This window comes from Taudactylus pleione, unplaced genomic scaffold (genome assembly GCF_031769625.1).
Source record: "Taudactylus pleione unplaced genomic scaffold, aTauple2 ptg000421l, whole genome shotgun sequence".
NCBI lineage: Eukaryota > Metazoa > Chordata > Amphibia > Anura > Myobatrachidae > Taudactylus > Taudactylus pleione.
Window position 1 is genome coordinate 362,295 of NW_028284823.1, and position 14,175 is coordinate 376,469.

The 14,175-nt window shown below is 45.0% G+C and overlaps 1 protein-coding gene across 2 annotated transcripts in view; it reads right to left on the minus strand.

Moving 5' to 3' along the window:
- Window positions 1-14,175, minus strand: part of LOC148506184 (ADAMTS-like protein 2) — a 63,909-nt gene that overhangs the window by 40,585 nt on the left and 9,149 nt on the right. For both annotated transcript variants that reach the window (XM_088447133.1, XM_088447132.1), the window contains 2 exons: window positions 12,310-12,412; window positions 10,037-10,182 (listed from right to left, as the gene is read on the minus strand). In XM_088447133.1, coding sequence (XP_088303259.1) covers window positions 10,037-10,182; window positions 12,310-12,412 — 249 coding nt within the window. The remainder of the gene's footprint in view (window positions 1-10,036; window positions 10,183-12,309; window positions 12,413-14,175) is intronic.

Consider the following 14,175-nt stretch of genomic DNA (forward strand, 5'->3'; position numbering starts at 1 on the left):
TCTTCTTCTGCCACTTCACCTTCCTCTGCGTCCAGCCCTTGTCACCTTCTGCCCCAGCCCCCATCACCTTCCTCTGCCCTCAGCCTCTTTCACCTTCCTCCATCACCAGGAACCATCACCTTCTTCTGCTTCAAGCCCCTGTCACCTCCTACCCCATCACCTTCCTCTGCCTCCAGCCTCCCTCATCTTCCTCTGCCCCTTCACCTCCCTCTGCTTCCAGCCCCTGTCACCTTCTGCCGAAGTGCCCATCACCATCCTCTGTCTCCAGCCTCCTTCATCTTCTTCTGCCCCCTTCACCTTCCTCTATCTCCAGCCCCTGTTACTACTACACTCCCCAACCCCCTTCACACCGTCTTCACAACGCCAGGGCCTGCCCGCTCTAACTGCCACTCCCTCCAGCGTCGCGGCATGACATCACACGCGCCGTCTCCAAAACAAACTTTATTGATCATAGGGGCTGGCCCGTCGCCGACCTCTATGGTCGATAAAGTTTGTTTTGGACACAACGTGCATCGCCGCGCAGCTGGAGGGAGTGGCAATAGGAGCGAGATTGGCCTTAGCAGGCTCCCCTGTTCAGCCAGGGTCCGGGCCCGGGACTCCAGTCCCGGCACTCTTCCGTTGATGGCGGCCCTGCTAGTGGCAGATGCAGCAGCGCTGTCGGGGCAGGCCGTTATGGGTCCCTGCACCACAGCGGGCCCTGGTGCAAGGCACCGGCTGCACCGCCACTAGTTCCACCAATGTTGGGATGTGTAGTTTCACAGTAGCTGGAGGGCCACATGTTGAATAACCCTCTCCTACATCTATGACCCCCACCCTATCTATTTCTTTAGTCACCAAGTCAAAAAGTTTAATAAGATTTGTTTGATAAATCGATGTTGCTTGGGATTTGCTCGATTTTAGATATTTAACAATAATTTCTTTCAGCAGATTTTACATTCAAGCAACATTTTATTTTATTTTTTAAATATTAAGTTAAGTACAAGAAAATCATTTGTAATAGCTATAACTGATCTCCTTATCTCTGGAGGGAAACCAGTATGGATGAATGTCAGACACAAAGCCAGTGTGGGTCTGCCTCAGAGGTGCACGCAGTATCAAAGCCGCACGCTAGTGGCTGATTTTTTATCAGTCTGCACATGCGTCCGAGTCACATTGTGCATGTTTCCCGATGGAAACCGCCAGGAGCTGCAGAACGAATTTGGACCTAGAGAGAAGCAATTTCAGTGGGCGTGTCTGGGTGGTAACAGTGAGCTGGCTAGCCAGATATGGGCGTGTCGCTGATATGTTGCAGTCAGCAACTGCATCTTTTGACCCAGTTGTACTAATTTTGGTGGCCATGTTCAGATTATGCACCTCCATAGGGCTGGTGCAATGTTTGATGGTGCAGCCGATGTGCGGCTGATGATACTTCTTAATGCAGACAATGGCGGATTAGTGCAGCAGCTGGTGGGCATCTCTGTCTGAATCCCATTGGCTGCAGCATTAGCATAAATAAGTAGTCCCGCTGCAGCAAGAGCAGCCGCAGCTGCATTAGCATGAGCCTCTGAATCATGCCCTCTGTGTCTCTCATCCATCAACTCTCAACTTGTCATGTAATGGAAAAGAGGTGAGAAGGGGGGGGCAGTGGCGTAACAGCCCATGCACACCCTGCGGTGGCTTGGGGGCGATTAAGAATGGGAGGTGCAGGGCCAGGGACAGCGCAAACCGCTCAGCAGGTCCTTCACTGCAGGGAGGCGCCAGGCTGGAGAAGCGCTGTCCCTGCAGCAGCTGCTGATACAATTCTTGTTTTCTGCCGGCTGCCGCTGCGCCTGTCACACTGAGACAGCCAGCGGCAGCCTACTGTGGAGAAAAGTGCGGCTGAGCAGTGCTCTTCATACAGTCCCATCCATGGGAGGGGGCGTCAGAGGCAGGGGGGCTGACTAGCTACAGTAGCTGTAAGACGATCAGCCTGAACTGAAGCGCCGGGGTGGATGCCTGGTTGGCAGCTGAGCGTCTGCTCCTTCTCTCTCTCTTCAGTAAGTCCCTCTCTTCCTGTTCCCTGCTTGAAAGATCGTCAGGCAGCCGCTGGGAACAAGCAGGGACAGTCTGCAAAATATATGCCAGTTTACAAGTGTATTCAATTTAACACACTGTTGATTACAATTGAATAGTGGCAAGTAGTTTGTACACAGGGCCTGATTCAGAGCCGCTCGTAAGCGGCCGCTCGTTCGCTCTGAGCGATGTTTGCCCAAAATCGTTTGTTCGCTAAATAGCGAATGCCTGCTATTTTGAATGACAGAAAGAGGCATATGTGGGTGGTAACAGGGGAAGGTGCTTGAAAACGGGGAGTGGAGATCCGAACGCAGGCGTGCTTAAAGGTCAAAACGGGCGTTTTAAGGGTGTGCATAATTAATACAGCAGCGTCATTGACCACGTCACTGGGTTATTTTATAGCCAGAACTGCACGCAAATTTGTGGTAGCAAAAACCAACCACAAGAATAGCGAGCAGTTCATACGCTGGTCGATGTACTCGATTAATCTAATAAATAGCGGACATGACGTAGGATGCGAGCAGCCAAGGGGCGTATTTTTCCAAAAAACGACAGCAAGTTTTGTTCGCTCATTCAGACATAGAGGCGTGAACAGACCGCAAAGAGCGAACGGTTCATTTGAATAGCCACCCCTATTTTCTGAACGAGCGAGCGCTAATTGCGTCCGGCTCTGAATCAGGCCCACTGTCCCTGTTTGTTCCCAGCGTGACTCCTGACCACCGGCTCCCAGTCAGGGAAAATGTAGAGAAAGGACTGGGAAACAGCACGGTTAGGACTAGACTATACAGCGCAGATGGACCTGTGACGTCACACCCACGTGACCCGGCCTGAAAGGGGGAGGGGCGGGGATGCTAACAGGGGACCAAAAGTGTCCCCTCGCGGGCTCGCTGCGCTCGCCACACTTCGGGCATGGTGGCTCGCAGTGCTCGCCACAAAAATGTATTCCCCCTCTATGCCCTAGTGGATGGTAACGCAGGAGCGGTCCAGCCTCCTGCAGCGGTCACGTGGCGGATACGTCACAGAGGTCCTTTCTCCAACTAGGAAATAGCAGCAACCGAAACAGCACTGCAGTGAGTACAGTAACTATTGTCTATTATGGATGTATAGGTGACCATGTAATGGGAAGTAAATAATTCAGGAAGGAGGAGGTGAGATGGGGAGGTGGGGGAGGGAGGAGCATTACCTGTCATTGGGGCCCAGTTATCAAAGTTAATTTGAGGTAAATTCCCCGAAAACGCCTGTTTTCGGGGGTTTACCTCAAATACTAAGTATCCCCGGATGGCCCCGCATGCACTCCCGCCACATCACAGGGACGGGCTCCTTTCGGAACCCGTCTCCCTGCATGTGCCGGGTAATACATTCAGCCGCTATGATCGCATTTTGCAATGTGATCATGTGCGGTACTGGATGCCCTGATCGCATTGCAAAATGCGATCATTAATAAATGGGCCCCATTGTGTGTGTGTGTGTCCATTATACCTGTGCCCGCAGGGGCTGTGTCCTCCCTATGCTATATCTCTCGGATGGCTGTGTAATTTCAGTCACCGGGTCGCCCTATTTAGTGGTGCATTGTTTTACCAAGTTATCTAAACTAAATCTCTTTAATTGCTCCTGGAGAATAAATATTGTCAGTTATGTTTTTTATATAAAATTCATGACTTATTCGCATTGTCCTTACTGCCTGGTCTGTGCGGAGTTCTGTTTTCATTCCCTTTCCCCATTACTATGTCTTGCTTACCTAACCTAGCATTTCCTTTGGGTTGAGTAAGTGATGCCAGCTCTGAGGATTCTGGCGGTCAATATCCTGACGCCAGCATCCCGACTGGGATAGGATACCTACACCTGTCAGTCATTATCCTAACCCTCCCTCTCCCTACCCCTAACCATTCCTCTCCAGTGCCTAAACCTACCCTCCCCTCCCTGCACCCTAACCCTCCCCCATAGTGCCTAACTCTCCCCTCTATGCCTATCCCTCCCCCATAGTGCCTAACTCTCCCCTCTATGCCTATCCCTCCCCCATAGTGCCTAACTCTCCCCTCTATGCCTAACCCGCCTCCATAGTGCCTAACTCTCCCCCATAGTGCCTAACTCTCCCCTCTATGCCTAACCCTCCCTCATAGTGCCTAACCCTAACCCTCCCCCATAGTGTCTAACTCTCCCCTCTATGCCTAACCCTCCCCCATAGTGCCTAACCCTCGCCCTAGGGCCTAAACCTAACCTCCCCCTCCCCGCACTCTAACCCTCCCCCCTAGTGCCTAACCCTAACCCTCCCCCGTAGTGCCTAAACCTAACCTCTCCCTCTCTAAACTTAATATCTAGTACACGCTAGAAGATATGTACATATCGGGCACATCGGCCAGTGTGTACCCGCTATGTCACTGACGAGGCATGCTCCTGCTCTTTGTCAGCGACATTGCCCATCAGACCTAGGGGGATGGTATACTTATTCAATAGGGAAGGGTGTATTTGTTTTTTACTTGGGGAGGTAATACTGTCTACGCTGTACTCTAGAGCTGCTCCCTAGAGGTCCGCTGAACCACGCAAGGAGCAGAGGGGGAGGAGACTCAGGAGAGCGGTAGGAGCTGGCATGCTGCAGTGTGGATGGGAGAAGCACTAAACGCCAGGTGCTGCTTTCCGGTCACACTGGCTGTTCTGTGTGAGGCGGCTGCTGCAGTCAGCACTGTTCATGGATAGAGAGATAGCAGCTGGGATCTGGGAGTAGCAGAGATGAGGTGACCCCCATAGCTTTTCCTTCAGCATACTGTGTGTGACCTTCCCAGCGAGTCCTTCCACTCCAATGCTTCCCACTGCTATTCCCATCCTGCCCTCTGCCTCCCACTACTATTGCCATCCTGCCCACTGCCTCCCACTGCTATTCCCATCCTGCCCCCTGCCTCCCACTGCTACTCCCAACCTGCCCCCTGCCTCCCACTGCTATTCCGACCAGCAGCATCATAATGTATGGGGCTTGCAAAGTTTTTACATTTACTTAGTTCTTAACCATAACAAATATGTAATCTTTATACATCGTCTTCTTTTTTTTTTTGAGGGGAGGGGGGCGCCAGAAATATTTTGCAGGGGGGAGCAAAATTTATAGTTACGCCACTGGGGGGGGGTCACAGAAAAAAAAGAGCTCAGTGGACCATTCTAAAACCTATCTGCTCACAATATCATGTTTATCTGACTGTAATTACCATGGAGGTTTCACGACACTGGAAAATCTGCATAATTATCAATCACTGATAGCGATCTTTTTTCATTGGATTGCAACTAATATCAGGCTCTTCTGTTGGTTCACTTTTATACAGCGGGACTACATTCAATTTAATCCAGTTTTATCCAATGACCCTGGGTCTAAGTCAGAGATGCACGCATGGTCAATGTCGGACGCAGTGGAGCAAATATTTGCTACTGCACATGCGCCAAAGCCGCACTGTGTACACACAGCGATAGTTTAGTGATCCATATCCCGGACCATAGGTGCTATTTCCCCAGATGCTTCAACTTCCACACTATAAGCAGCCTCTACTTTAATAGATTCAAGATAGTATCATAACCAACCTAGACTACTACTAACCCTAGATCTTAAATCCCAAATAAATACCCAGTTACAGTATGTGGCATTATACATTCACAGTTTTTATTTACTAAATACATAAACGAATGGGTGACCAAGAAAATATTGCATCTCCCAGCTCTAGCTATAAAGATAAGTATTAAGTAATTGGGGATGGCCCTTAACTGGCTTAATAATGCTGAGCCCAATCTCAAGGAAAAAGCGCAGCTCCTCCTACAAAGGCCAGGAGCCAAACCAGACACATAAAACCAATGTCACCTAGGCACCCTTTAACAGTATAGAAGCCAAATCACATCCTAATGTTCAAAATAAACAACTGATCCAGTCGACTAACTAGATAAAGGACAGGACCAATTTAGAAGTAAATTCAAAGAAGAGACCAAACCTGGATAAAGCAAAGCAAAACCTATGCTGGCCAAACTGGATGGACAAAATGAATAAAGAACTCCAACAACACTACATCAACATGGAACATGTGACAATAAATAAGGACAACCTGGGGGAGAAATAGGAGTTATTCTACCATTACAAACTTTATGAAGCAATGCAGAGAGGGCATCACACCCCAATCCACCATTGAAAAATCGTTCACCCATCATATCAAACCTGGTACCAACCACAGAATATATACAGTGTATATATACAGTCAGGTACATAAATATTGGGACATTGACAGAATTTTCATATTTTGGCCTCTATTCACCACCACAATGGCTTTGAAATGAAACAAACAAGATGTGATTTTAACTGCAGACTTTCAGATTTCATTTGAGGGTAATTACATCCAAATCAGGTGAACGGTGTAGGAATTACAACGGTTTCTATATGTGCCTCCCACTTTTTAAGGGGCCAAAAGTAATGGGACAAACTAAACAATCCTAAATCTAACTTTCACTTTTTAATACTTTGTTGCAAATCCTTTGCAGGCAATTACAGCCTGAAGTCCGGAACGCATAGACATCACTAGACGCTGGGTTTCATCCCTGGTGATGCTCTGCCAGGCCTCTACTGCAAATGTCTTCAGTTCCTGCTTGTTCTTGGGGCATTTTCCCTTCAGTTTTGTCTTCATCAAGTGAAATGCATGCTCAATCGGATTCAGGTCAGGGGATTGACTTGGCCATTGCATAGCATTCCACTTTTTAGCCTTAAAAAACTCTTTGGTTGCTTTTGCAGTATGCTTTGGGTCATTGTCCATCTGCACTGTGAAGCGCCTTCCAATTAGTTCTGAAGCATTTGACCGAATATGAGCATATAATATTGACCGAAACACTTCAGAATTAATTCTGCTGCTTTTGTCAGCAGTCACATCATCAATAAATACAAGGGAACCAGTTCCATTGGCAGCCATACATGCCCATGCCATGACACTACCACCACCATCCTTCACTGATGAGGTGGTATGTTTTGGATCATGAGCAGTTCCTTTCCTTCTCCATACTCTTCTCTTCCCATCACTCTGGTACAAGTTGATCTTTGTCTCATCTGTCCATAGGATGTTGTTCCAGAACTGTAATGGCTTTTTTAGATGTTGTTTGGCAAACTCTAATCTGGTCTTCCTGTTTTTGTGGCTCACCAATGGTTTACATCTTGTGGTGAACCCTCTATATTCACTCTTGTGAAGTCTTCTCTTGATTGTTGACTTTGACACATATACATCTACCTCCTGGAGAGTGTTCTTGATTTGGCCAACTGTTGTGAAAGGGTTTTTCTTGGCCACACCTAATGTTATTGCTATCTCTCTGATGGGTTTGTTTTGATTTTTCAGCCTAATGATGGCTTGCTTCACTGATAGTGACAGCTCTTTGGATCTCATATTGAGAGTCGACAGCAACTGATTCCAAATGCAAATGTCACACCTAGAATCAACTCCAGACCTTTTACAACTGTGGTGGATGACAAAAGAATTATTTCCCTGGTGAAGAAAAACCCCTTCATAACAGTTGGCCAAATCAAGAACACTCTCCAGGAGGTAGATGTATATGTGTCAAAGTCAACAATCAAGAGAAGACTTCACAAGATTGAATATAGAAGGTTCACCACAAGATGTAAACAATTGGTGAGCCACAAAAACAAGAAGACCAGATTAGAGTTTGCCAAACAACATCTAAAAAAGCCATTACAGTTCTGGAACAACATCCTATGGACAGATGAGACAAAGATCAACTTGCACCAGAGTGATGGGAAGAGAAGAGAAGGAAAGGAACTGCTCATGATCCTAAACATACCACCTCATCAGTGAAGCATGGTGGTGGTAGTGTCATGGCGTGGGCATGTATGGCTGCCAATGGAACTGGTTCCCTTGTATTTATTGATGATGTGACTGCTGACAAAAGCAGCAGAATGAATTCTGAAGTGTTTTGGGCAATATTATATGCTCATATTCAGTCAAATGCTTCAGAACTCATTAGACGGCGCTTCACAGTGCAGATGGACAATGACCCGAAGCATACTGCAAAAGCAACCAAAGAGTTTTTTAAGGCTAGAAAGTGGAATGTTATGCAATGGCCAAGTCAATCCCCTGACCTGAATCCGATTGAGCATGCATTTCACTTGATGAAGATAAATCTGAAGGGAAAATGCCCCAAGAACAAGCAGGAACTGAAGACATTTGCAGTAGAGGCCTGGCAGAGCATCACCAGGGATGAAACCCAGCGTCTGGTGATGTCTATGCGTTCCAGACTTCAGGCTGTAATTTCCTGCAAAGTATTAAAAAGTGAAAGTTAGATTTAGGATTGTTTAGTTTGTCCCATTACTTTTGGCCCCTTAAAAAGTGGGAGGCACATATAGAAACCGTTGTAATTCCTACACCGTTCACCTGATTTGGATGTAATTACCCTCAAATTAAATCTGAAAGTCTGCAGTTAAAGCACATCTTGTTTGTTTAATTTCAAAGCCATTGTGGTGGTGAATCGAGGCCAAAATATGAAAATTCTTTCAATGTCCCAATATTTTTGGACCTGACTGTGTATATATATATACAGTATATAGATATAGCAAGGTGCGGCACTTGTAGCTTGTAACATCCAAATAAAGGCTGCGGACAGCAATTTACTGATCAACGTTTCAATATATTATATCATATTGTCATCAGTAAATTGCTGTCCGCAGCCTTTATTTGGATGTTACAAGCTACGAGTGCCGCACCTTGCTATATCTATTTATCCTTATTGTGAGGGCACAAGCTGGAGTTGATTATCGAGTGGGGAGTGCCAGGCCTTTGGACGTATTATTATACAGTATATATATCTAAAATATAGCCCCTTTACTCATAGCATATTTGTAACTCACTCCAATCCCCCAAGCGGCCAACAACCAGGTCAATCAAAAACATTGCCCGCTGAACACGCCAATGTACCAACTTAGCGCCATTATTAAAGGCTGTAAAAAGCCTTATAGGGTGTTGTTTGTACACCCTTTACATGTCTTGATGAATGTAATCATTATGCGTAGAATGCCTGAAATATATATATGTATATTAATGAGAACGTGATACTGGCAGTAGAATATTTAACTCTGCTTCTGAGACTAAACGACTTATATAGTAACATTGCATTCTGATACAAAATGTGCATTAACCTTAGTAAACAATAATCACTCACTTTCATTGTCTAACCCTAATGATTTGGTTGCCATGATTGAGTCCAAATCTGGTACTTAAATGAGCCCTAAATTATTTGCAAAAAGTAAATTGTAGGATATTCAGCCCACAATACATCCCACACCAAAGGTTTATTTTAATAGTCCCTTAGGTATTATAGCCAGAAATACAAGATAGAATGGAAGAAACACAGTTTTATAGCTGATTTTCTCAAGAATAGTATGTGAACATTACAATTAGGCAGCATCACAGGAAAAGTACAGTCTAATGTCACAATTTTTAGGGGCATATTTAATAAAGCTAGTTTGCAGGAAATCCCGTGCAAAATCTAAGTATCTTTAATAAGGAGAGAATGCCGCATATATCTCCGATCTCTCAATTTCTGACCTCAAAAGCAACCCCCATATGGGGGCTGCTATAGCTGGATTTTTAAATGAATCTAAAGGTGGCTATGGCCCTTAGTAGTCTATGGACTACTTTTCTGTAAAATTTAACGTAGAAGGATTCCTCTCCATTGATCCCATTGACACATGGGCACCACATGGGCACCTTGAGGGGAGAGGTGGGTACTGGGCCTGTTGAAGAGACCCAGCTGGGGCCCGGGTTCTGCAGCCCCCCCCCACCCTGCCTTAGTTTCAGGATGTGGCACTTTGGGCAGGGAAAGAGGCTGCTGCTGGGATCGTCCCCACTCCACCGGATCTGACACTGAATTGACCCCTATATATGTTAATAAAACCCAGACAGTTTAATAGAAATGTAAGCCCAGAGTGTAAAGCAAGTATTGTCACAGTCACAAAATGTATGTATCAAGTATACAGCCCCAGTGGTACCTCACATTTGCCGTTGATACAAACTCCCTGATATGTTCTGTCTCTACAGCTTGTTCCATCATGGGCCGGTACCAAGAGCTGTCTCTCCCTGTTCGTACTGGTGCACTGAAGATCACATGGCTTGCTAGAGATGCTAGTGTAATCATCTAAAGGAAAGGAAAAAGATTGAGGAATCTGAACCCAGCAGGATGATGAATGCTAGAACGTGTAGCCAAGCAAAGTGTTTAAATGTTGAGTGACCGCAAACAATAAAATGTATGTGCAGCTAACATGCAAAGACATTATTGGCCATAATTAATTGTAGCTCTTAAATACTACAATTTAAATTTCATTAAGATACAAAATTTATTTTTTTTCATTAATTTATTAAAATTCATCAAATTAGTAATGGACAATAAAATGGCCTTTTTTTTTGCTCATATGGCAACTTATGAAGCATAAAGATAGCACCAAGAGACAGAAAAGGCCTTATTTTGAGTCACGAATGCTATAATGAAGCATAAAGCTGTTTTCTGCCCTTCACGCCTGGAAAACAGCATCACGCCGGGAAGTTAGGCCGGAGAATGCCCATTCTCGCGCCTAAAAACCCTGTTTAGGGCGTGAGAACGAGCCTTCCCCGACCTAATATCGCGATGGATTGAATAGCTCCGGGAACTATCTCCCGGCACTATTTACATCGCGCTCAATTGAATCGATCCCTATGTTTTTACCCCCTATTTTTCAATACCAGCCTAGGCTCAGAGGTCTGGGCTGGTTATTGATTTAGGGGGAACCCACAATTTTTATTTTTTTTAAATGTAAGCATTTATAATCATAATAATCTAAAGAAGCCTGCACAGATCATAGTGATCTGTGCATTGCTTCACACAAACTCGCCTGCTGTCTATTCTTTGAGCGGCTTTGCATCAGGTTCTAAATCCAGACAGGGTCAGACTCGCCCACAGGGGTACAGGGGAAATCCATGCACTCAATGTAAAGGACAATATTATTTATATTTGTGACACAATCAACTCCGCATCCACCACCCAGGAGTGCAGAGTATAGCCGCAGGCTATCAGCCTGGGCGTGGGGTCTGCTCGGGGGACCCTTTATTGGAGGGGTCCTCACTTCCCAAGGAATCCCCTAGTGTGGGGTTGTGAATGCTTTGGCAGGGGGACCCCGTCAAGTGTGTCCCCCTGCTGTGGCATTACAGCCCCGCTAGTTAGAGCCCAATGCTGGTTGTGGATAATACGAGGGACCTTTACTCATTTTGGCCACCATATTTCCACAACCAAGACTGACTCACAGAGCCTTGTGTTGGTTGATGAGAATATGAGGGACCCCTATGTATTTTTTCCTCCGTATTTCCACAACCAAGACTGGTTCACAGAGCCCGGTGCTGGTTATGCTTTTGGGGGGGGACCCCATGTAATTTTTTCCTTTTTTCAACACTTTCATTCACTTTTAACACACAGAAGCCTGTACGGATCTCACTGATCTGTGCAGGGTCCTGCTAAACACGCTGCTGTTGAGGCTAAACTCGCTAGCCTTAAATGAGTCTAAGTTTTTACTAGTTTTGTGTGTGTTTACAACTTGCACCATATTACATAGTGCAAGTTGTATATTTAACATGGGCAACATCGGGATGGCATGTTTTGCCGTGGCAAGAAGGTTTAATGTGAGGAACATGCAAGTTTGCTTGTTCTCGCACTCTATTACATTCAACTGCAAACTCGCATGTTTCTAGCAGCAAGCTCAGACATTTTTAGAACTCGGACTCTATTACATTGCCCCCCTGGTCTTTTTTCATCAGTTTTGGGCGGATTGCAAAAAACACAGAAAAATGCCAAAATAAACAAACTCAACGTTTAGTAAATTTACCGCTTAATCTCCGCAGCTAAATCAAACCCGCCCAGTAGATAGGTGTGATACTAATGTGGTACTTGAATGGACAGTGCAACATTAGTTACACAACCCTACCCACAGCTCTACTTTGTGTGGCCACAGCTGCAAACAGGAAGGAGACCCAAACAGCTGGAAAATGTAAACAAAAGAAACTAACAAAAAAAATGCATAAACTATTAATATACTTAAAATATACAAAAGGCTACATTTTAACTAATTTATTTAATTTTTTTGTTAAAATAAAATAAAAATCAAACATATGGTTTCTCCAACCTTTTGTAAGGTCAAGAGAAAGTGGTTAAAATAAGACACATACATAGGCACTTTAATAAAGATATAATAAAGTTTTGTCTGGTTGTAAGATGTCAGAGTATTATAAAGTAACTGACCTGGATATAGTGGCACCCAGCGGTGATACAGTTTCCCAAACGCCTTAGCATTAAATGCAGAACACTGATACTGTTTGAAGCTTGCAGAGCCAGCAGGACAAAGCTAAAGCCAGAAAGAGCATATAATTAATTTATTGCATGACTAGACCTTGACATTACCCCCAGATAGATGTCGTCTAATTCTGAACTCAATTGAATGTTGCCTCAGCATGCACTACCTAATTATCACATCAAACTATATTATGGAGTGCTGGATATTCCATCAATGCGGCACTTAATGCAGTCTTCTGGAATTTACAGCAGATAAAACACAGTTAACATTTCCACAGATTGATAATGATAAATTGTATACTTGTATCATACTTGCCTACCCTCCCGATTGATCGGGAGCCTCCGAAAATCATGTGTCGCTCCCGGCCCCCCAGAAAGGCAGACAAGCCTCCCGACGCCTCTGCCCCCCCACAATGAGAGGGGGGCAGTGAATCATATAATTTTGGCCCCACCCCCTGCCTCACAATGTCAGTAATCTCTGCATTGTATATATCGGGGGTGGGGCCAAAATTACGCCCCTGCTCTGCCCACAAATGCAGGGTAAACTGTCGGCTGCGCCCCCCTATTTTGGCCATGCCCCAGTGCTATGCTGAACTGGCTGCTTCCTCCTGGGAGGGGCAGCCAGGATGTTGGCAAGCATGACTTTTATTTACTGTACATTGGGCCCGAATCAGAGATGTACGTTATTTCAATATTTGAGCGAATTTCAGTGGACTGTATATGCATCACGATCACACTGTGCATGTGCCAAGGTACCTTAGCGATGTTGCTGGCTGTGAGGATTACTTCGCAAAGTGACTGACAGCAAAAAACGCAGGAGTGCCCTGGTTTTTTGGGGGGCGTGTCGTAACCTGTGCCTGTAATCCCATATGCAGTTAAAGTGGTTCCGATGTTGCTGTTCAGATGGCCATTCTGTGTGACCATAGGACTTCTCAGATGGATGATTTATCGAATGTTCTGCGACGATGGCGGCACTTGTGTATGCACTTGCTTGGATATGCAAATCCCCCACTGGCGTCTTAAAACATTTTCAGTCGGATACAGCATTAGCATATTTTTGCACAGCAGCTGCGTACAGGATCGCAGATGTAAATGCAATAGCTTACATGTCTGAATTAAGCCCATCGGGCAAATGTATGAAGCTCAGGGAAGTGATAAACTGTAGAGTGATAAATGACCAGCCAATCAACGCCTAACTGTCATTTTTCAAACACAGCCTGTAACATGACAGTTAGGAGCTGACTGGTTGGTCATTTATCACTCTCCACTTTATCACTTTCCAGAGCTTCATACATCTGCCCCATTATTTGGAAGCTAATGTAGATTCAGTTCAGAACCTTCAGACCCATGGAACAACCATACGTTATTGAAGATACAAGTCATTTGAACAATGTTTACAAATGTAAAAGAATTGTGGGAAAATGCATCCAGAAAAGGCCAGCAATACACAAAGGCACACCGTAAGCCCATGGACTAGCACTGGACACATGGGTGAATTTCTGAAATAAAATTAAATAATGAGCATATTTACTGTACTAAAGCATCTAAAAAGGAAAAGTGTTGGTGTTGTCAGTAGCAACCAATCAAAATGTAGCTATCATTTTTTAGAATGTACTGTATAAATAATAGCTAAAATCTGACTAGTTGCTTTTTATAAGCTTTGTTAAATTCAGATATACATAAATAATTGCCTTTAATTCCAACTGTCTTTTGAATATATTTGGGAATTGGCACCAGGATGCCAATCCTTCATTACCCCCATGAAAATAACCCCAGCCGTATTGAATAATTCATTAATAGTAATATCCTCTCCAC